This window comes from Pantherophis guttatus, chromosome 1 (genome assembly GCF_059756535.1).
Source record: "Pantherophis guttatus breed Tessera chromosome 1, ASM5975653v1, whole genome shotgun sequence".
NCBI lineage: Eukaryota > Metazoa > Chordata > Lepidosauria > Squamata > Colubridae > Pantherophis > Pantherophis guttatus.
The window spans coordinates 181,832,074-181,856,722 of record NC_142063.1 but is presented as its reverse complement, the minus strand read 5'-3'; the positions used below and the strand labels follow the sequence as shown (position 1 = coordinate 181,856,722).

At 40.2% G+C, this 24,649-nt stretch overlaps 1 protein-coding gene across 1 annotated transcript; it reads left to right on the top strand.

Moving 5' to 3' along the window:
• The first annotated feature begins 382 nt into the window (after positions 1 to 382).
• Positions 383 to 6,282, top strand: LOC148116650 (uncharacterized). Its single transcript, XM_087882204.1, has 2 exons — positions 383 to 1,339; positions 5,921 to 6,282. The coding sequence occupies exons 1-2, from the start codon at positions 522 to 524 to the stop codon at positions 6,141 to 6,143; spliced, it is 1,041 nt and encodes a 346-aa protein (XP_087738330.1). The 5' UTR covers positions 383 to 521; the 3' UTR covers positions 6,144 to 6,282.
• The last annotated feature ends 18,367 nt before the right edge of the window (positions 6,283 to 24,649 follow it).

Here is a 24,649-nt window from a genome sequence, read left to right as displayed (position 1 = left end):
TTGTATCGGAAGAGCTACTGCCCAAGCAGACTGGACTTTGGAATCGGTAGGTCACCCTGAACGACTCAAATTTTGAAGCTTTTCATAGCGTGGGAAAGTGGAAGGAGCGAGGGGTGACCAGATAGGCAGTCGCGATTGCATATTTGGAGTAAATAGCTGTCTTTGTTCTCATTATTACTGCGATCTGTGTTTGTTTTTGCTGTGAGATAAAGGCACGGAACATCAAAGGGGTTTTTTTTTCTCTCTCTCTTGGAAGAATATGTGAACTTTAAGTTGATCTTTTTTTTCTGAAAGTGCCTGAGTTGAAGCGGCAAAACGTATTTCTGGGCAGTGCCTTCCAACGGATGTTAGCTTTTTTTTTTTAGGGAAATTGCATAAGCTGAATTGAGAACTATAAACTTTTATTGCTGGCCCTTTTGAGTGCAATAATAAGCTGTCTCAGCTTCAATATTGGATTGCTGTCCCTTAATCTTCATTACAGACCCTCTTGGCAAAAGTGGATAATTAAAACTTATTAAAAAATGGCGACCCAACAATCTTTAGAAATGCAACAAGTTGCTGTGGCCTTAACCAAAATTAGTGAAAAGATATCAGGACTGTCAGATAGTATGGATAATATGACATTGGAAATTAAAAGAATGAAGCAAGAAATGAATGAAAATTTTGCAAAGCAAACAGCAGAAATGACAATAATTAAAGATGAAATTGAGCAGATTCATACACATGATGCAAAGATAGATCGGCAAATTGGAGAAATCTTTTTTAAAAATGAACAACAAGATAAAAAAATTTGTCTTTTGGAAGAAGAAGCGAGGAAATATAATCTGGTTATTCGTGGAATTCAAGAAGAAAAAGTGGACAATTTAAAACAACGAGTTTTAAAATGGCTCAATGACTTGGATACACAAATCACATTTACAGCAACAAATCTGGCAAGTGTTTTTAGAATTGGGTTTAAAAGACAAAACGGCTTAAATAGAAATGTACTTGTCAGATTTGCAAATCTTAGTGACAAATTGGAAGTGATGGTGAAAGTGAGAGAGATGGGTGAAGCTTTGAAATTTGAGGAGAAAATTATTCAAGTCTTTCCGGATATATCAAGAGAAGAAAGGGCGTGGAGATTTTTTTTGAAACCAATCACAAAGGTTCTGAGAGACAATGGAATTAAATATAACTGGAGACCGCCACAGCAACTAAAAATTTTTTATAAAGGAAGAATGCAAATAATTACTTTGGAAACAGATGCAGTGTTATACTTACACGAACTTGGATTGATTGTAAAGTATGAGGACGTAACAGAGATAAAAGATCAAATGCTCAAGATGGGTGGAACATATTTTTATTTATTTATTTATTTGTTTAAATTTCTATACCGCCCTTCTCCAATGTAGGACTCAGGGCGGTGAACAGCCAAAGTAAAAACAAGACATACATACAAAACACACAAAATCTAAAAACTGTTTAAAATAATTAAATAATTTTGGCCGTAATTAAAACATTCCAATTTAAAATCCGTTTAAAATTTGACTCAAGCCAGCCCAGCTAGTTGAAATAAATGGGTTTTTAGGGCCCGACGAAAAATCTGGAGGTCTGTTATTGTACGTAGCTCTGGGGGGAGGTTGTTCCAGAGGGCGGGCGCTGCCACAGAGAAGGCTCTCCCCCTGGGAGTCGCCAGCCGGCATTGTCTGGCGGACGGCACCCTGAGGAGGCCCACTCTGTGGGAGCGTACTGGCCGGTGGGAGGCTATTGGTGGCAGAAGGCGGTCTCGTAAGTACCCCGGCCCTAAGCCATGGAGCGCTTTAAAGGTGGTCACCAACACCTTGAAGCGCACCCGGAAGACCACCGGGAGCCAGTGCACCTCGCGCAGGAGAGGTGTCACATGGGAGCGCCTCGTCGCCCCCAAAATCCCCCGCGCGGCCGCGTTCTGGACCAGCTGGAGCCTCCGGGTGCACCCCAGGGGGAGCCCCATATAGAGAGCGTTGCAGTAGTCCAGGCGGGAAGTGACGAGTGCCTGAGTGACTGTGCGTAGGGAGTCCCGATCTAGAAAGGGGCGCAACTGGCGTATCAGGCGAACCTGATAAAAAGCCCCCCTGGCCACGGCCGCCAAATGATCTTCTAACGACAGCCGTGCGTCCAGGAGGACGCCCAAGTTACGAGCCCTCTCCGTGGGGGCGAGTGATTCGCCCCCAATAGCCAGCGATGGCGTCAGCTGGCTATATCGGGACGCCGGAAGCCACAGCCACTCGGTCTTGGAGGGGTTGAGTTGGAGCCTGTTTCTCCCCATCCAGGCCCGCACGGCCTCCAGGCACTGGGACATCACTTTAAGGGCATCATTGGGGTGGCCTGGGGTGGAGATGTACAGCTGGGTGTCATCAGCGTACTGATGGAACTCCACCCCGAAGCCATGGATGATCTCACCCAGCGGCTTTACATAAATGTTGAACAGAAGGGGCGAGAGGACCGACCCTTGTGGCACCCCACAAGCAAGGTGCCTCGGGGTCGACCGCTGCCCCCCTGTCAACACAGATTGCGACCGGTCAGAGAGGTAGGAGGAGAACCACCGCAAAACGGTGCCTCCCACCCCCAACCCCGCCAACCGGTGCAACATGATACCAAAGCCGCTGAGAGGTCTAACAGGACCAGGATAGAGGAGCAACCCCTATCCCGGGCCCTCCAGAGATCATCCACCAATGCGACCAATGCCGTTTCCGTGCTGTGCCCAGGCCGGAAGCCGGACTGGAGCGGGTCTAGATAGACAGCTTCATCCAGGTACCGGGGAAGCTGTTGCGCCACCACACTCTCAACAACCTTCGCAATGAAGCGAAGGTTGGAGACTGGATGATAGTTAGCCAAAACAGCCGGATCCAGAGAAGGCTTCTTGAGGAGGGGCCTCACCACCGCTTCTTTCAAAGCGGCCGGCAGGACCCCCTCACTCAAAGAAGCGTTAACAATCTTCTGGAGCCAGCCTCGTGTCACCTCCCGGGAAGCCAGTACCAACCAGGAGGGACACGGGTCCAATAAACATGTGGTCGCGTTCAGCCGTCCCAGGACCCTGTCCATGCCCTCGGGAGCCACAGGATCGAACTCCCCCCAGATAACACTCTCAAGACCTGCCTCAGTCATCCCGTCTGGACATACCCAGTCAGAGGCCAGCCCTTCCCGAATCTGAGCGATTTTGTCATACAGATACTGCACAAAATCCTCAGCTTGACCCTGCAAGGGGTCATCCCGCACTTCCAGATGGAGGAGGGAGCGGGTCACCCTAAACAGGGCGGCCGGGCGATTATCTGATGACGCGATAAGAGCGGCAAAATAGCTAGTTTTCGCCGCTTTTATCGCCACTAGGTAGGTCTTAATATGAGACCTCACCAGTGTTCGGTCAGGTTCGGAGCGGCTGGTCCTCCAACTACTCTCCAGGCGTCTTTTCCGGTGCTTCATCTCCCTAAGCTCCTCGGAAAACCAAGGAGCTAGGTGAGTTCGGTGCCGGGTCAGAGGCCGCAAAGGCACGACTCGGTCCAAAGCCCCGGCAGCCGCACTATCCCAGGCGGCCACCAGGTCTTCAGCCGAGTCATGAGCCAGAATCTCAGGAAATGGCCCAAGCTTCATCTGGAACCTATCAGGGTCCATCAGGCGCCTGGGGCGGAACCACCTGGTCGGTCCCGCCTCCCTGCGGCAGGGTGCAGCGGTTAGAAAGTCCAGTCGAAGGAGCGAGTGGTCAGACCATGACAAGGGTTCGATGGCTATATCCCCTATATCAAGGCCACTCAACCACTGACCAGAGACAAAAACTAAGTCCAGAGTGTGTCCTCCTGTGTGAGTGGGGTCATGAATTAACTGAGTAAGGTCCATGGCCGTCATGGAAGCCATGAACTCTCGAGCCACCTCAGACGTTTCACCGATAGATGGCAGGTTGAAATCCCCCATGATGGCAAGTCTGGGGGTGCCCACCGCCACCTCGGCTATAACGTTAAGGAGCTCGGGCAGGGCCGTTGCCACGTGGCAGGGAGCCAGGTACGTGACCAACAGGCCCATCTGTACTCCACGACCCCACTTCACAAAGAGGGACTCACATCCGGCTATCTGTGGAACAGTGGTCTCCCTTGGATCCAGACCTTCCTTTATAATAACCGCCACCCCCCCGCCCCTGCCCTGAGCCCTCGGCTGATGAAATGCATGGAAGCCTGGTGGGCATATATCCACGAGGGGGACTCCCCCCTCCTGGCCCAACCAGGTCTCCGTAATGCCCGCCAGGTCCGCCTCCCCCTCCTGAATAAGATCGTGAATGAGGGGGGCTTTATTAACAACGGACCTGGCGTTGCACAACATCAGCCGGAGGCTCTGGCCCTGAGAATCTGAACAACCTGGTGAACAAGAAAAGCATTGGGGACCGGAATGCGCAATCGCTCTAAGATAGCGAGTGCGCATTCCCCGCACATGATATGGTCCCCAGCTTCCGCCATATCTGCCCCTCCCACTCACTATGCTGATGGAACAGCCCTCTTCAAATCGAACTCCAACCCCCTCCCCGACCTCCGGTTCTACGTCCCTAATGTCGCAGCCCTTCGCTAAGGCTGGTCTTGAACCTGGTGGATTTCCCCCAGAACCCACCCTAATCCCCCCCGAACCCCTTAAAATTTTTGTTAAAAACTCACTAAAAAACCCACTTAAAAAACCCCTCAAACTCTTCTTAGCCGCATGCCATCTCTCGGGGCTCCAACGCCCGTCATCAAGATAGGCCCTCGATAACGAAGAGGGCCAGACCTGCGAGAGGGGGGAGTCTCGCAGGGCACGAAGGTCATTCACCGAGTACATCAAAGATCAAAGGGAGGTGATAGTCCATGGCCAATAACCAGGGGCCAATTTGATGTTATCACAGTCAGAAGGAGTGAAATGCCAGGCTTCAATAGAGTTCCAATGGAGCATGTGAGACCTCAGTGCCCTCTCACGGCAATGGCGGGAGTAAAATGCTGTTTCGGTCCGGCAGAGGGTGACCCAGCCCTCCTCTCACGGGGGCTGGTCAACCACGATCGTCCAAAAAGCCGGAGTTGAGACAGCAGCTATAGACCCACTCCACCAAGACTTGAATCCCCAGATGTAAACCTCCATTCAACGGAGGGGAAGAATGGGGTCAGGTCAGTCCACATAGTCCAGACAGGCTCAGACAGCGGAGATCATAACCGTCATTACCTCCGGGGAGGTCAAGATGGCATCTAGACCCGGAGATGATTGTTCAGCAGGCATACACGGCATGGCATCACCACATTCAGGGGGATGGGGGTGAAAAAGGAGAGCAGAGGCAACAATGCCATAGGGGGGAAAACCCCTCAGTCATAGTCCAGCTCTCCCCAACCCCTCCCGGATCTTCCTTGGGACCATGCTGCTTGCCTCGTCCAGCCTCGCCCAGCCTCCATAAATCCTCATGGAGGCCTCTGGGATGACCAAGGGGCCAAATAACGCCCCACGGTCGCCCAGGAGATCCAACAAAGCAAGCCAGCAACTGCCAACCTCTCCGACGCTCCCACGCTCCAAACTGTGGCAGCTTCTTCCTTGACCCGGCAGCCGCCATTTCCACGCCGCCAGCACCGCCGTCGCCGCCGCTGCCAGCCTCCCCGCCCTCACCTCGCCCCCCCCTCCGCCCCTAGTACATGTCCAGGGCAGATTGGGCTGGCGAGGATCCCGGCGAGGGTGCTGCACCGCCGCCACCGTCGCGGCGCTGACGCCGTCATCCTGGCTCTGCTACCTTCGCCAAGAGAGTCTGCTGCCGCCCCTCCTCCTTCGGGCCGCTCTCGCCGTCCTACGGTCTCCGCGAGCCTCAAGGACACTCACAGAAGCCGGAGACCCCTCAACAGAGAGCCCCAACACTCCTCCAGCTGGGCCAGGGCTGCAACGATCGAAATTCAGCCCTCCAAAGGCCCCCTGCAAAAACATCAACACCAGAAGAAAAAGGGGCTGCTGGAGGACAAGATCCTAAAGGACTAAAGCGGAAGGAAATCTCACCTGCGATGGTTGAACAAAAGAAAAATCGTGATGATATAATGGGAGATGGAGCGGATAAGAAATTCAAGGATCTTGAAAAAGAATTGCAGGAAGCTGAGTGCGGGGAGAAATTACCACCCTTTTCTCTGAGAGATGAATTTAAGTAGACTACCCGAAAGAAGTGACCCGACCATTGGCACGTCCCCTCTCCCCCACTCTCTTTATAGAGGCGGAAACCAATTGAGGATGTGGGGGACGAATATTGTTTGTTATTCAATGTTTGATGTTTTTTTTGTCCTTTTTTGTTTTTTTTTATTGTTTTTTTTTCTTCTATGTTTGTTTGGAATGTGGGAGATTGGTGCTGGGATCTGGGCACAGAAAGGAAGAGGAGGGGAAAGGATTAAAAAAGTTACAGTTTAAATGGGTTTAATAAAAATAATGACATGGAATGTGAAGGGTACAGGGAATCAGATCAAGAGAAGACGATTGGAACTTAAAATTAAAAGAGATTTACCAGATATATTATTTTTGCAAGAAACCCATCAGAAATCTGAAGACTCAAATAAAATGTACATAAAGGGTATGCAAATTTATGAAAAATCTTTTGGAAAAATGATATTTGAAATGATGGGGAAAGCAATAATATTGAGACCAGAAACTATATTACTGTTGCTAATTAAGGAAATAGAACCAACAAAATATGAGAAAGAATTGATTAGAATTATGATTATAATGGGTAGAATTATAATAGCCAGATATTGGAAATTAGATGTGAATTTTAGAATAGAAGAATGGTATTGTGAAATGTGGAAATTAGCTTTAAATGATAAAATGACATGTGATATTAAAATTAGAAATGGTGACTATAAAGAAGACATTTTCTGGAAAATTTGGAAACCATTTGTGGACTATGCGCTGGGAAAATTGGATGCTTCGGTACCTGTACCCCGAGAACGTGGATTTTGGCGATCATGAGGATATATCCGAAGAACCAAATCTTCCTTTCTTATGTACAGCACAGGGTGAAATATTGTACATGTTGTTTGTAATGTTAGTAATTTAAAATATAAAATGTTAAAAAAAAATAATAATAAAAAAAAAAAGTTAGGGCAAATAATGAGCCCATTTAGGTGGACACAGTACCCGGGGGTGGGGGGGAAGGGCTGGTATCCATACGAGGGAAAAACCCTCTGTCACCCACCAGCTCTATTTTCCTCAGTTCTTCCAGACCCCAGCCTCCATTAAATGTCACAGGAGGCCTCCAGGTCCTCTGCAGCCGCCAAGATATTCCGAGGGGGGGGTCTCTCTTCTCCAATCCCAAGACCCGTTTATACTCCTCTCAGTTTCTGAGTGGGTTAGGTGGAAATTCAACGGGCTGCCACCACTCACTGCCCCAAAGCCATTCTTCCTCCTTCATCTTCATCTTCTCTGCCAATGCCTCTGGGCTTATCCAGGGGTGAGGGAGGTCTTAAAAAACCCTCGCCCCGAGCTCCACTGACTGAACCCGCCGCTGCGATGATAAGCCACCATATCTCCGCTCTCTGCGCTGCTCTGCTCTCTTTTCTCACCCTTCTCCACTCCAGCAGCGCTTCCATTCTCAGCTCTCCTCTCTCGGTTCTTGCCCGATAAGCCACCATGCCTCAGCTCTGCTCTCCGCTCCCCTCCAGCAGGGCCTCCGCTCTCGGCTCTCGGCCCCCGGCAACTCTTGGCAGCTCTCGGCAGCGTCGGCAGCGTCGGAGTGGCACAATTTCCACTCTCCCTTGCCGTTTCCGGCTCCGGGAACATCCAGGGGCAAGGAAGGTCTCAAAACCCTTGCCCCAGACCCATCTGACTGAACCAGGGGTTGCTGATGGTCGAGCTCCCCTGTAGTACCCCCTAAGGCCCCGAAAAGTCCTCCATCTCACCGCAGCGCTTCACCACGCGACCGCCATCTTGCGCATGCTCTCTTCTAAAAACTAAACAAGAGCTACAGAAACAGGGTGCTGATTTAGCATATTGGCCGCAAATGCAATTGAGATTTGAGAAAGATGTTAAGACTTAGGGGTTCTATAAAGAGCAAACAACATTTGATCAAATACTGTTAGCGGTGGATGAAAAGTTAATTTAAATACTATATAATTTCCTATTAAGGCTAAAATGGAAGATGAACAGGTAAAAGAGACAATGATAGTTTGGGTAAATTTTTGGATATGCTCAGGGGTTGGATTCACATAATTTACCTACCGTTTCACCCAGCACTGAAAATGTGAGTGTGCACCAAAGAGTATTTGGTGGGCTCTGCAGCAGTAATATTTCCCAAGAAAAAAGAGGCATTTGAGAATGTGCCCATCTCCAGATGAATCATAACTAGAAGGATGTCTTTGTATGTGGATAACAAAGAATTTTAAGATTACAGAAGAGCTGGCAGCAATGCAGTCAATGAAAGGGTCGACAGGGAGTAATTCGTTCACAGAGATAAATGCATGCTGGAACAAACTGATATTGAAGTGAGACAAACTGGCAGGTGTTACAATGAATGGTTATCCAAATCTGATGAGGAAAACTGTCAGACTTTTGAAGTAGATGCAGGATCAAGTGGCTGAAATCAATCCTGAAAGAAATTGATATTTTTACATCAGGAGCTGTGTAAGTCAGTGTTAAACATTAACTATTGTTATTGATGTAACTAAAATAATTAACATCATTACGGCAAGAACATTGAATCAAGACAATTTGTTGCACTTTTGGAGGAGGATGAGATTGAACATTGTGACATAGGCTATGATATAGATGGCTCAACCTGGGCAAAGTATGGGACTGGGAGCAGAGATTCAAGAGTTCTGTGAGACGAAAGGAAATGACATCCCAGAGCTCTCAGATGCAGACTGGATGGCAGATTTTGGATTACCTGGTGCTGTGACTGCACTAATGAAATAAATACCAAACTGCAACATAAGGGCTTTTTTGTACATAAAATGTACACCTTGGTGAAGGCTTTCATGAGAAAGCTGCAGTTTTTTTCAAGCCAAATGGAAGTCAACATTCTCACCCATCTCTCAACACTAAAAGAAGCCACATCATCAGTTGATCACTTCTGTGAGTACTCATCCATGTTAGGTGCACAGTATGGTGATTTTTCAAGACAATTTCAAGATTTCAAAACAGTTGAGAATGAAATGCACATGATTTCTGGCGGGATCCTCACCTTTGACAGTAAAGGGAACATTTTGCTCCCCTACAGACTTTGCACAGTTTAAGTCTTAGAGAGCTGTCTAAGCCAGAAGAAATCACCCAGGATAGAGGGAGGCTTTTGAAATTGACCCCTTTGGTCCTCTGGGAAGCTGGGCGCTCTCAGACTGCTTCTTGAAGAAAAAGAAGTAATCGGGTGAGTCCCTGACTGGGGCAGGGCAACCAAGCAAGTTCATTGTGGATAAAAACCCTAGTGCGGTTCTTAGGCACTAGGGTTTTTTTGCATTTTACCTTTCTTTTTTTATAAAAAGTTTTTTATTGTAAACACATTAAAACAAGACACAAAACATACAGCATTTATATACATAAACTCTTTTTACAGCTCTTTTGTAGTGATCCTTTCTTAATATTTACTTTTTACACATATTTTAACTTTATCCTACTCCATATTGCTGTCCATCTTCTTTATTTTGTCTACATTTTACATTGACCTTTTAATATTTCTTTCTCTCTCCTTTATTCCTCTTTCTCATTTTTCCTGTTTTCCAACCACTCATACCATCTATGCCAAACTTTATAATATTCTGTATCCCCTTTCTCCTTGAGTTCTTTTGTCAGTTTGTCCATCTCTGCGCACTCTAAAATTTTTTAATTAACTCTTCTTCTGTTGGTGAATTTTCCTTCTTCCAATTTTGTGCATAGACTATGCGGGCTGCTGTTAGTATGTGTAGTATTAAATATTGTATTTCCTTTGTGTAATTTTCTATGGGAATCCCTAATAAGAATGTCTCTGGTTCTCCCTTTATTGATTTCTGTTTTATTTTCTCTAGCCACTTTTTGACTTCGGCTCAGAATTTCTTCGCCACTGGGCAAGTCCACAAGAGATGTATGTTCCATAGTTATTTTTACACTTCCAGCATTTCGGTGAATTACTAGGCAACATCTTTGCTATTCTAGCTGGCAGTAGATGCCATCTGTGGAACATTTTCATCTGGTTTTCCTTGTATGCCGTTGATATTGTCAATTTCATATTTATTCGCCACATCTTTTCCCACTTCTCTAATTCTACTGTGTGGTTGAAATTCCTTGCCCATTTAATCATAGTATCTTTCACTATTTCCTCTTCCATTTTATACGTAATAAGAATTTATATATTTTACTAATTAGTTTTTGTTCCATCCCATATACAATTTTATCCAATTCATTTTGCTCCAATTGTACATCATTTGTCTTTATATATCTTCTATATATATTTTGATCTTACTTGTAAATACGTCCACCATTCAACTTCCCTATTCAACTCCTGTTCCAATTCTTGTTTTGTTTTTAATTTTCCCAAATTGTTTAATATATTCCTGTATCTAATTATTTTGGTCCAGTCTATTAAGTTTGGATGTATTAATGTTTCATTTGGCGAAATCCAAAATGGTATTTTCATATAATGTTGCTTTTTGATTTTATTCCAAATTAATAATAATGAATTCCTAATTATATGTCTTCTAAAGTATCCATGGGTTTTATGTTTTTCACCTCATAAGAATGCATGCCATCCTACCTGTAAATTGTGGCCTTCAATTGTTAACATTCTTTTATTTCCCAAGTCCATCCATTCCTTTAACCATGTTAGGCATGCTGCTTGATAATAAATCTCCCATTCGGGAAGGGCTACTCCTCCTCTGTCCTGGTATCTTGTAAAGTTTTTAATCAAATTCTAGGTTTTCTCCCTTGCCATATAAATTTTGAGATCAATCTGTTTAATGAATCAAAAAAGCTTGTTTCTAGTCTTATCGGTATAACCTGGAAGAAGAATAGAATTTTCGGCAGGATGTTCATTTTTATTGTCGCCACTCTTCCCATCAATGAAATTTGTAGATTTTTCCAATTTTCCAGATCTTTTCCAATTTACAGTATTAATTTATCATAATTGTCCTTTTTGATTGAGGAACCTCTTGCTGTTAGCCAAATCCCTAGGTATTTTATTTTTTTAGTTATTTGAATATTCATACTATTTTCTAATTCCATCTCTTGTTTTTTTGTAAGATTTTTAGTTAGCAATTTAGATTTATTTTTATTAATTTTTAGATCCGCCACTGCGCCAAATTCTTCTATTTTTTTAATCAATTTAGGGCCTGATTTTAGAGGTTCCTCTATTATAAAAACCATATCATCTGCAACAGCTTGCAATTTATACTCTTCATTTTTTATCTTCAATCCTTTTATCTCCCGATTTTCCCTCATTTTTTTTAAAAAGTGGCTCCAATGACAGTATAAAGAGAAGTGGGGAAAGTGGGCATCCTTGTCTCACACCTTTTGATATCTCAAATCTATCAGTCATATCTTGATTTATAATTACCCTTGCAGTTTGTTTTGAATATATTTTTTCAATCATTTTTTCAAATTTTGACCCGAATTCCATTTTTTTTCATTTGTTGTATCATAAATCTCCAATTCAAATTATCGAAGGCTTTTTAAACATCAAGGAAAACCAGTGAAACTTGTTTCTCTGGGTGTACTTCATAGAACTCTAATATATCTATTATGGTCCATGTGTTATTTGTAATTTGTCGACCTGGCAAAAAAACATTTTGATCCGAATGTATATGTTTCTCTAAAATTGTTTTTAACCTTTCAGCAATAATTGACATGTATATTTTATAATCAGGATTTAAAAAAAAGATAGGCCTGTACTAATTGCTGGTCTGAACCTTCCTTGTATATGAGCATGATTAATGCTTCTGTCCATGTTTTCGGTATGTTTGTTTGCTGTAATGCTTCATTAAATATTTCCAGCATTAATCCTCCTATCTGTTCTTGTATGCTCCTGTATAACTCGATGGTATTCCATCTGGTCCTGGCGGTTTATTATTTTTTTTTTGCCTTTTTATTTTATTATTACTGTTTCAGAGATTGGTCGGTTTAATACTTCTTTCTGTTCCTCCATAAATTTACATACATTTGTTTCCTCTAGATAATTTTTAATTTCTGCTTCTATTGTTTCTTCCTGTGTGTATAATTTAGAAAAAAAGGTATGTATAATTCGTTTTTTATCTTCTCTTTTATATTGGATTTTCCCTTCTTCATCTTTCAAATGTTGTATCATTCTTTTCTCCTTTTCCTTTTTTAATTTATAAGCTAACCATCTGCTCACCTTGTTTGCATGTTCAAAATAGTTTTGTTTTGCCATCTTTATTTTCAATGCCACTTCTTCTTAGGTTATCAAATTAAGTTTATGTTTAATTATTCTCCTTTCTTCTTTTACTTTTTTATTTTGGGGGTCTTTCTGTAGGTCTTCTTCTAATTTTTTAAGTTCTTCCTGCAATTTTTTTTGCTGGGACCTTTTCTCTTTTCTTTTCTTTGCCATATATGCGATTGTCACCCCTCTAATATACGCTTTTAATGTATCCCAAAGGTTTTGAATCAATGTGTCTTCTTTTTTATTTATACTTAGGAAAATCTTTAGCTCTTTTTCCAACAATTGATTATATTCTTTCTCTTTACATATATTTTGGTTTACCGTCCATCTTTTGTATCTTTTTTGTCCTTTCCAATAGATAATTATCGGGTTATGGTCAGCCCATTCATTTATTCCTGTATCTATTTTTTCTAATTCTGATTGTAATTGTGCTGTCATCCAGGCCATATCAATCCTGGACCAAGATTGATGCGGATGAGAATAGTATGTATATTGCTTTTCTTCTTTATAAATTTCTCTCCATGAGTCTCTTAAACTTAGTTCTGATACCATGTTGAAGAATTCTTTAGGTAATATTTCCTTCTTCTTTTTTTCCCTTATTACTGTAATAATCTTTTTTACTATCAGCCATAGCATTGTAATCACCCATTATACATACGTTTTCTATTCCTTGTTCTATTTTTCTATTATGTAATTTTTTGAAATATTCCTGTTGGTTTTTATTTGGGGCATATACCACTACTAATAAAATTTGTTTATGTTCCGTATCTAATTTTATCATCAAAGTTCTACCCTCATCGTCTGCATAGATTAATTTTGAATTTATTCTTTCTTTTACATACACTGCAATTCCTCTTTTTTACTGTTGTGATAATGATACGTGTAATCCTCCTAATTTCTTATTTTTTAATAATTTTTGAAATCCTTTTTTTATGTGAACCTCTTGCAGGCAAATCACATCTATCTCTAATTTTTTTAATTTTGTAAATATTTGTGTTCTCTTTTTCTGGGCATTTAGACCATTGATGTTCACAGAGAGTAAAGATAGTGTCTCTTCCATCTCCTACTGTATTTGTTTCTTGGTGTTCCTAGCCTCCCTTTTTACTCTTCCTCTTGCTCCTTCCCTTCTCGTTCTTTTTCTTGAGTTTTCCTTATCTCTCCCTCTCTTTCTAACTCCTCTTGTTGATCATCTTCTTGACTTTTACTCTCTGATTCGTGTTTACTTTCTTGTTCTTCTTCAAGGTAGTTTTTGTAGAATTCTTGAGCTTTTTCTATCGAATCCACTTTAAATTTCCTATCCTGCGATGTGATGAGAATACCTTCGGGGATAATCCATCTAAACATTACCTTGTATTTTATAAGGTGTGATGTTAGGAATTGGTACTGTTGCCTTTGCTCTCGGATTCTACCTGGAACTTGTTTTAGAATTATAATCTCTTTCCCTTTATATGTTATGGTCTCTTCTCTTGATTTTTTATAGATTTCATCTCTTTATATATATATATATATATATATATATATATATATATATATATATATATATATATATATAATTTGATTTATAGGCCGCCCTTCTCCGGAGACTCAGGGCGGCTTACAATGCGTTAAGCAATAGCCTTCATACTTTTGTATATTTATACAAAGTCAGCTTATTGCCCCCACAAACTGGGTCCTCATTTAACCTACCTTAGAAAGGGTGGAAGGCTGAGTCAACCTTGAGCCTGGTAAGATTCGAACCTGCAGAAATTGCAGGCAGCTGTGTTAATACCAGGGTGCATTAAACCACTGTACTACCAAGGCTCTTATATATATAAATCTTATGTGCACTTCTCGTGCTAAACGAGAAGTGCACATAAGTGTCATTATTATGTACTCGGTATATTTCATCTATGGTATCTTTTATCTCCGATTTATCTCTCTGTGTTAACTCTGCTATTATTTCGACCATTTTTCCCCCCCAGGTCTTCCTCTTTCTCCTCCATGACATTCTGGAAATGCAGGAAATGTGAGGCTTTCTCCATTTCCAATAATATGACTGAGTCCGACAATTCCTTGTTTGATTATAATACCTTCTGCTCCACCATTTCTAGCTTGAGGTCTACCTTGGTTTCTATTTTTTTAACTTTTTGCTCATTTTCTACAATTGTTTGTTGTATATTTTCTATCTTTTCCTTCATATTTTTTAAATCTTCCTTTACTTCTCCTATCTCATTTTTGATTTCTTGATGGTGTTTTCTGGCCTCTTCTTGATTATCTGCCATTCTTTCTTGTGACTTCATCAATGTCTCTTGGATCATTTGGAGCATATTTTGCATACTGTTCATTGTTGGCTCTGTTTTAACTTTTTCCTTCCCTAACATATTCTCAATTGACCATTGAGTTGTAGGAGAAGCCATGGATGTTGGGTTAGAAATAGGCTTTTTTCTGGTTTTCCTTACTGTTGCTGTGGTTGACATTGTTAAGTTTCTAGTAAAGTTCTTCCACAGTATCATAAGTGTATAGTATTCTATTTGATTCAATAAATTCTTCTATGTTTACTACTTTCTAATTTAATTTTTAATTTCTTACAAGCTTAATTTAAGTAATATCACTCTTATTTACTTTTAATTACTAGTAGTATTCAATATATATATATATATATATATCGATTATGCTTATATATGTTTATCTATATATATATATCTATGTATATATGTATTTTGTTCTCAGTTTGTAACTACAATTTTCTTAATCAATATTCTATATTTACCTTTTACCACTGGTTCTCATATATCAATTTTTTTTTAAATTTGATTTATATGCCACCCTTCTCTGGAGACTCAGGGCGGCTTACAATGCGTTAAGCAATAGCCTTCATACTTTTGTATATTTATACAAAGTCAGCTTATTGCCCCCACAAACTGGGTCCTCATTTAACCTACCTTAGAAAGGATGGAAGGCTGAGTCAACCTGGTAAGATCCGAACCTGCAGTAATTGCAGGCAGCTGTGTTAATAACAGGGTGCTTTAGACCACTGTACTACCAAGGCCCTTTAATTTATTCACCACCACTCAAATCAAGTTCTACCATTCTGCCATTCACTTACTCTTTAACAATCATCCCCCAGTTTCCCCCAAAATCAAATCAATTAATTAATTAAGTATTATATTCTTTTTCAAATATTTTCACTATAATTATTATGAAATGCCAAATAGTCAAAAAAAATCTTCTCCTTTAGTTCTTTCAACACCTATCCAAACAGTTCTTTAACATTGATTTTCTTAGCAGTATATTCTATAACCTCCCCTTTTTCAAATGTTATCAACACAGTTTTGTTTTTCTCAAATTACAATTTTTATAAGTATATTAAATAAGTACATCAAATTCCAATCAAAACTTTTCCTTTTTTGAGTTCTTTTCTGATTTTCTTCTCTCCAGTCCTTATTGCATCAGATTTTTTTCTATCACCCAATTCAAACTTAGTCACTTTCTATTCCACCACAGTCTCTATATCCTCCCAGACTCTCCATTTGTATTTTATTTTCTTCTATTTCTTTTCTTCTTTTTTTTCTCCTCTTCCTAATACACTCTACTTTTTTCTTAATATTTATAAGTCCACAATTGTCCACGCGTCTATCTGTAAGTCTCTTTCCAAATTATCTCCTCCTCAGTCCACCAATTAAGGGAAGGAACTTCTTTAATTTTTTAATCCAAAGTTTATATATACCTTCAATGTTTCTTCTTTCTCGTGCTGTATTTACTCCTTTCCCCCCTGCAATAAATCCTTGACTCGAGTCCAAATATTTCAGTATGTTACTTTGTATCTCCTTTGTTGATTAGTCCTTCCGCTACTTCTGTTACACTGTTGTCTTCATTCAATCATCTTTCCGTTTAGCACTCTCCTTCCCGATCTCCACTTTCTTTTCCCTCCGTGACACTCGTTCATGACTGCTTATTGAAAATCTCACTTTCCTTTTTTTTTTCAATCTTCCATGACCACCGATACTGAATCCACTTTTTGCTTCCTCGGTATGTGGCCACCATCGCTCTTGATCTGCCTTAAAGACAATTTTTTCCCCGCCGGATTTAAGGGGTTTGGTTTTTATTCTCCTAGATGCTAGCATTTTTTTTTTCTGTAAAGAAAAATATATTGTTCAAGGACAAATTGCATCCTCAAAAGCTTTAGCACTCACATTTGGGCCAGTATAATGTGTTAATTTTTTTTTTATTGAAAAAGTTTTTCAAATACAGATTTCCCCCTTCCCTCCCCCTCCCTAACCCCCCCTCCCCCTCCCTTCCCCCCATGGCTTCTCCAAGATGAAATCCAAATTGATATCACATTATATAATACTTTACCACCCTTTTACACCACCCCCTATGTGCTAAACATTTCTTTCTAACATTATTATTATGTCCCCCGTATGCTATACATTTCAAAACAGCATTCGGCTATAAAACTATATAATAGATCCTAATTTGGCATTTATTCTACTCATAATCTACCCATTTCCTCCACCCCCATACATATATCTCTTAATTCAAATCTTTTAAGTATATTAATATCTAAACATAACATCCCTTTTCCTAAACTAAGCAATCAGTAACCTAACCTATCACCTTGTACCATATCAATTTTGTTTCACCCACTTTCCTACAGGTCTACCATACATAATATATTTAATATCTTTATTCTTCTGCCCATATCACTAAAAGATATTTCCATATATAAATAAAACCCTCAAATGACTTTAAATTTGTATTCCATATAGTATCTTCTGTAATATCTTTCAACTAGATTGTTAATTCCATCGACCATGTTAGGGTAACATCAAATCCTGCTTCCAACAGTGTATTTAGTATCTTCAATTACCATCTGCCCCCATCATTAATAAGTATTTCTGTATGTAAAAAAAAACCGCGAGTGACTTTATATTTATATTCCATATGGTATCTTCTGTAATGTCTTTTGTCTAGATTATTAATTAACAACCACGTTAGGGTAACAACCAGATCATCTGCATGCCCCTATTCCATAGTTCTCTTGCCTTGTAGCTCAACATATGCGTAGTCCATCTTTCATAGAGTCCATAATAGAAAGTTCCAGTCCGCTCAATCACAGGCCATCTTCCACATCCCAAAGACACCAGCACTGCAGAGATCTGTTATTCTTCTCAAAATAGTATAAGTCTGTAATTTGCCTCCGTTATGTTTTCATGTATCTGCCTTCTATAAATCCCGCTTATTATATTAAATCGTCTCTTAAATAACTGGCATTAGTCTATTGGCTAAAAAAATTTTTTTAGTTTAAAATTTTTAAGTTTTGTAGAACCTGCTTCTTTTCTTAATTTGTTGTGGCTTAGATCTCCACCATGGTTGCTTTTCTAAGACTTGTATGTTAACTGATTGAATTACATGCTGGTCTTTAACTTGATAAGACATCAAATCGAGATCCAAAGCCGCCTCTCTTATATTTATAGGTGATCCAGCTATAACCTCTGAGGGTGAATCCAAAAGCGGCTCATCCAAAAAGCCCTCTGTAACTTGTTGTTTTTCCATTACCTCCATCTCCATCTGCTTACCCTGAGCTTCAATCTCTTGTTCATTTTGCTTTTCTTTGTCACCCTCCTGTATTCCTGACACTGATGACATACGTGGAGATGTTGGGCCCATTTTAAAAACCTTGTAGTAAAATTCTTCCGCTTTTTCAACAGTGTTTAATTGATATCTTTCTCCTTGATATCTCAATATTATGCCAACTGGAGCATCCCACCTAAATGGGATGTTTTGTTTCTTTAGCTCAGTCACCAAAAATCCAAAGTCTTTTCTGTCTTTTAACATCTTGGACGGCAGCTCTTTATATATCCGGATCTTTATTCCATTCACTTCTAGAGTGGAGTTAAAAGACTTTTGCACAATATCATTTCTTATTCCTTTATCAGTAAAATAAATCACCACATCTCTAGGCAATTGCCTTTGCTTTGCCACCCAAGAATTTACTCTGTAGGCCTTATCAATCTTACAGAATACCTCTTCAGAGCTGACCTTTAAAATCACAGCCAGAGCTTCAGCAGACATCTTTCTCAAATCCTCTCTGCTATTTTCCTTTATTCCCCTCAGTCTGATCACAAATTCCATGGATCTGAATTGCATCATTGTGACTTCATTTTCAATCCTTTGCGTTATATTATCTACATTGTAAGCCTTGTGATCAGCTTCCTTCATTTTTGACTCTACTTCTGAGCTATTTTCTTGAATCATTGTCAAATCATTTTCAATTCTTTGCATTTTATTATCCAAATTATAAATCTTATAATCAATTTCCTTCATTTTAGACTCTACTTCTAAATTGATTTCTTCCAATTTTTTATCCATCTGTACAATTACTTCTGAAAAGCCTTTCAAAGCTGTTACAATATATCGCTTCAGGTTATCATACTTTTGTTGAACCAACTCTTTAATTTCCTGTCTAAATTTTTCAAAATTCTGGTTCATAATCTCATCATGTCTTGCCAACGCCTCCACAACAAATTCCTTTAAGTCTTTAAAACCGTTCTTCTGCGTCTGTAAGCTCAAAAATTGCTCTTGTGATTTATAAATGGGGGAGCCCCCCCCCCCACAGCTTTGTAGTCTGGCTTTGTCAGCTTTAGCGCCATCCTGCCACACAAACAGACTCTTTTTAAAGAAAAAGTCTTCTCTCCACACAATATCAATATCAAGTCTCTAAGAAAGGAGAAGCATGAAGCAGAAATTTTTCCCCTTCTCTTCTAACCAGTGCTATTGCTTCAGATACTTTGTAGCATATTAAACCATTCAGACGGAAGGACTTTCGCTTTCAGCTTTCTTCTCAAGCCTCTAAAGCCAGCCGCCATTTTAAACTTTTTTTTCCCCTTTCACTCTTTCTTCATTCTTAAAATCAGTCATAGGGTTTTTACAAATACTTGCAATTTAGAGTCCCAAATCCGGATTTCATCCTGTTTGTTTAAGCAATCTGTTAGTTTTCGCTAATTAGGTTGGTCACATCGTCTAGCTCTACAAAATGCAGAGTTCCCCCAAAGCCCGGAGCCGCGGCGAGCTGGATAGGGAGCTTCATCCTGCTTCCTCCCCAAGAGTAAAAAAAAAAACTCTGGGGACTTCGCAGAGGGCTCTACCTGTTCTCGCCGGCTCTCCTCACGTCTCCCCAATGAGACAGAGTTTTTCGAGCTGCCTCTCAGCTGTAGAGGCGACTCTTTACGGGCGATGAGGCTGGCGGTCCCAAAAGACTGTCTGGCGATGACGGAAGCCAAACCGGAAGCCACGGAAGCCAAACCGGAAGCCCTAGATGCTAGCATATTGTTTGGAGCCTTAAAGCCTTCCCCTTTAGTATTCCAGACCCTCCAGGTTCGGAAATGCCTTTAAAGGGCTCCTTTTCAGGAATTAATTGTGCTTTTGGGAGCTATAAATCGCACCCTTGCCCACACCGGTCTGACATCACCGCTGGAAGTCCCTTTTTGCATTTTACCTTTCATGCTTGAAAGAGGCTTTCTCTAGTTACAGCCTGCTGTTTCCATTTATTGTGGAATTTCCATCATTTTTGAGGCTTTGTGATTGAAGGTGGCGAGAAGGAGGAACTGAGATAGCCAAGCCAGAATAAGAAGCCTGATATAATCTGAAACTAAAGCATGTGGAAACTATGTGGAAGCTCCAAGATCGCCGTAGATATCTTCCCCACTGGACGGTCTGTTTTGGACCTCACCGTCCCGTAGAGACGATGATAGTGGAGGGCAAATCCTGCTGATCCCAGGGACATTGCAAAGTCCCTGGTTGATCCAGGAGAAGCCCTTTTTTCCGGTGGCAAAGAGGCAGCCATTGAAGCTGCTGAAGTTGGGACAGCTCCAGAACAGAAGAGATTGGAAAGAAAGTGTGTTGGCTTGGTGAGATGATTTTTAAGGAATTAATTGAAAGAATACGCTGAGGTTAAAATAAAATTAAAATTGAAGACAGAAGAGGTTAAGCGGTGGAATTAAGCCTGAGTCTAATGTAACTTTCCCTATTTTTTAACATATCTTTACATGTGGATGCTTATGGATGCTTTTACTTTTTAATTTGGACTGGACTGGATTGGATTGGAGATCTCCGTCTTATCTACTTAATTACTAAATTTTTAGTACCTTTTTGTACAAATTCTCTTTGGTTTTACTCTTTGTTTACTTTGTGGTTTTTTTTTGTTTTTTTTTTTTGTTCTACTGTGTATTGGATATAAGAAGGGAAGGGAAAGTGGAGATAATAAGTAACACTGCCATCTAGTGGATTGGAAATATTGTTTTTTTTTCTGGTTTAAGAAAGTAACAACTGAGTTACTATGTTACACTTCAAGGATTCTGAGCCTATTTATAGATAAGATAGTAGGAAGAGCATCAAAGACTATTCATATGACTGTTTATTCAGGTGTTCTTCTGGGAAACTATTAGTGGCAGGAGTCTGAGACTGAAAAGAAAAAGATTGCAGGGACTCTGGAAAGAGAGCTGTAAATATTATTTGGAATTTTCCAAAAGAGCTTTGGTGTATTATACAGTGGTGGATTTTCCTTCCAGACAGAAGGCTCATTTTCTTCTTTTTTTTTTTCTTTATTGTTTTTTTGGTGTTGCTTCTCCACTTCCCCCCTATTTAATTATTTTTAGTTGGACTGTTGCCTTTTGGAGGAAATTTAATTCCTTATACACACATAGATCTTTTTCTATGGTCTTTTTCTCCATTTCTTTTTTGGCTTTTTTTTCTTTTTCTTTCTTTCTTTCTTTTTTTTGTAAAGATTTTTTATTTTTTCCAACATAAACATAAAAAAAAAAATTTCCCCCAAGAACGAAGTCTTGGTCTGGTCACAAATGGGTATACTATTTTAACAAGTAAAGACATATATTTTTAACATAAATTCCAATATCTTAATTTAAATCTTTATATTACCTCATCATACATCTTAATTTGCTACTAAAGCAAAGCTCATTTTTATATTCAATTATAAATTCAATTATAAATCAAAATTCAATACCGCTCTAATTTTTTCTCATTGCTCCTTTTAACATCAACATTGAACACAAAAACAATCTAATCGATTAATCTATATATTTACCTTACAATTTTATCACCACGAATCTTAATTTCCTAATGTATACAACTAAATTTTTATTTCAATTTATTAATCAAAATTTCTTTCTATTTTTCTCATTTTCTAGACCCAATTCATCCTATCTTTTAATCTTAAACTTTTACACAGACATCTCAAAATTTTCCATTTCATTTTAATTATTGCCCAACATTTTCTTTTTCACCCCTTATTAATAATTATTCTTCAATGTATTCTCCTCATTCTCCTCCATCACTCCACCTATTGTTTGGCTGATTTCCAGCATAACGTATTTTGGCTGAGTTTTCAGCATATTTTCCTCCATAACTCCAACTATTATTTGGCTGATTTCCAGCATTTTCTCTTATTTTGGCTGATTTCCAGCATTCTCCTCCATAACTCCACCTATTATTTGGCTGATTACCAGCATTTTCCTTTATTTTGGCTGATTTCCAGCATACTTTATTTTGGCTGATTAACAGCATTCTCCTCCATAACTCCACCTATTATTTGGCTGATTTCCAGGATTACATTATTTTGGCTGAGTTTTCAGCATATTCTCCTCCATAACTCCAACTACTATTCTGCTAACTTATTTTAAAATTTTCTTTTTCAATATGTTGTCTATTAATCCACTGTTTCCAAATATACTCTTCCAGGGTGTATCCCCATCTATTTCTTAATATTAATCATTTCCAACATGTGTTAAATTCAATCTCAGTTATAACTTCCATCTGTGTACCTAGTATATCATCTATAATCATTAACAATTGATCATAGTTATCATCCACCACTTTGTTATCAAATTAAAACTAAAACATGTTACATCAAATTATGCTTTTATGAAAATATCACTTTTAGTCACCTTAACTTCCCACTTCTATTTTAATTATCTTTTATTTTTAATTTTCTATCTTTATTATACCATAAGCACTTCTTGTTTTTATTTAAAGCTCATTTAAACTTTGAATCATTTAAACAATTAAGCATTCAAACATTGCTATCTGATTTATCTATTTTGCTTCTTCATTTCCTTATCTGTCCATAAGCATTTCAATTCAAAGTCAATACTTCCACACTTAAAACTCTGCATATCCTTTTCAATTCTATTGTAAAGTCTGTTTCCAGTAAAATCCATCAACTTCTCCACTTCCGTTCCTGCGCCAGACCTTTTGTTGCTGCACCAGTTAGTTAAAAGTTTATTAGTCATTCTGTTTCTTCTTTCTTTGTAAAGCCATTAGAAGACAGAATAGGAATCTCCAAAGTTCAAAAAACCATAGTTCTTTTCAAAGTAATCCACAATATGTAACGAGTCAAATAGGTTCTTTTCAGGAAAAAACAAGTTTCCGCAATCAACACTTTCACTTAGTCACAGCTTCAATTGCCATTTTGAAACATTTATGTAGCAATCCATTTAATCTCTTTGTCTGGCTTTTAAGGATGCCAAATCCTTAATTGTCGCTTTTCTCTTTTCCAAAAATCAAGTCCATTTCGGTTTTAAGAAGAAAGTTCGAATATCCAGCTCTATTTGGTTAATAAGCAATTCATTCCAATCAATCAGTGCTAAACTAAATTTCTTAAAGGGTCTTTAACTCCTTTCCTTATTTTGCAAAATCTTCAAGCCCCTCAGATCTTCAGCCGCTAGGTAAGGCTGGGGGTCTTATTTGTAAATATCCTTATTCACACGTTGTTTCTCGCCTGGGTTGGTGTCACTCACCCAGCTCTGAAGCACATTGTCCTTTCTTCCTTCTTCCTGCACATTTCTTGTCCCGATTTGTCGCAGTCTCGAGGCAGCTGCCATGGCTGCCGTCCCCCGCAGCTGACTCAGAGGGTTGCCTCCAGCCTTTGAGGAACTTGCCCGTTTCTCTCGGCCACCCAAGGAGTCCCTCTCTTTCCCCTGTCCCTTCAGGGCAGGGTAGGTTCGCAGACCTGTCAGCGGCGGTTTGCCAGTTGGGGTTTTTGCGGGGCTCACCAGAGCCCTACTATTTCCCCGACTGCATCGCCGCGATGCCAAACCGGAAGTCTCTGGCTTTTTTTTTTTTCATTCTCCTTCTTTGATTGGAGATTGTTAATGTGGTCAATATCTCTCTATTTAATTGGATTAAGGCATACAAGAGCCTGAAGATTTTTACTTCCCTTTTTATTTCCCTTTTTTCTTTTTTTTTCTTTTTTTTTCTGCTTTGTTTAGCTTCTACTTTTCTTATTGTTACTTGGGACAATATTTGTCCTACATATAAGTGGATTAAGGTATAGATTTGTAAAGCATTGGTATGATTAAAAAGTATGTCACATTTAAAGTCTGCCTTCTATGTGTTTCCTGGTAAAATACATAGAAAAAGTCTGTTAGCTTGAAAATACAAATAGGGCTAGGTTTAGGGTTGTTATTAAGGTTAGGGTTACATCTCCATGAATTCCTATTGGAAAACACATGTTACCAATAGATTTATAGAGCATAGATATGGTTAAGAGGCCTCTCATGTTTTGAGACTGCCATATCTGTGTTTCCTGGTTAAAGAGCCTTGGTAGTACAGGGGCTTAAGGCACCCTGTTATTAAGCTTGTTAAGACCAGCTGCCTGCAATTACTGCAGGGTTCGAATCTCGCCAAGGCTCAAGGTTGACTCAGCCTTCCATCCTTTCTAAGGTAGGTGAAATGAGGACCCAGTTTGTGGGGGCAATAAGCTGACTTTGGATGAAGGCTATTGCTGAGCACATTGTAAGCCGCCCTGAGTCTTCGGAGAAGGGCGGCATATAAATCAAATTTAAAAAAAATAATAATAATACATGGAAAAGTCCCATTAGCCTGGAAATCCATTAAGGGTTAGGATTACACCTCTAAAATTAATAGAAAATAGATATTTTTGGGACCTCACCTTATTCCTAACCCTAACACCCTCCACAATGAGGACGCTCCTGAGCTGAGGGAGGCTGGAAAATTCCTCGGGAGCTGAGGGCGAGGTTCAAAGATGAGGCAAAAGTCCAACAGGTGGAGGGAGAGATATGGAAGTTAAAGTAGAGAGGATGGACAGGTAAGGAATACATTCAAGAGTTCCAGAGGCTTGCAGAGAGGCTGCTGCACTGGCCAGAATGGATGGTCGTCTACCATTTCAAAGAGGCCTTTGAAATGGGCCAGTCCTGGAGTCAGGGGAAGGCCCAGACGAGGGCTCTGCATCGGAGGCAGAGATGGGGCCAGGGCCATCTGGGAGCTATGCGTGGACTCCAGAGCCTCCAGAGGTGG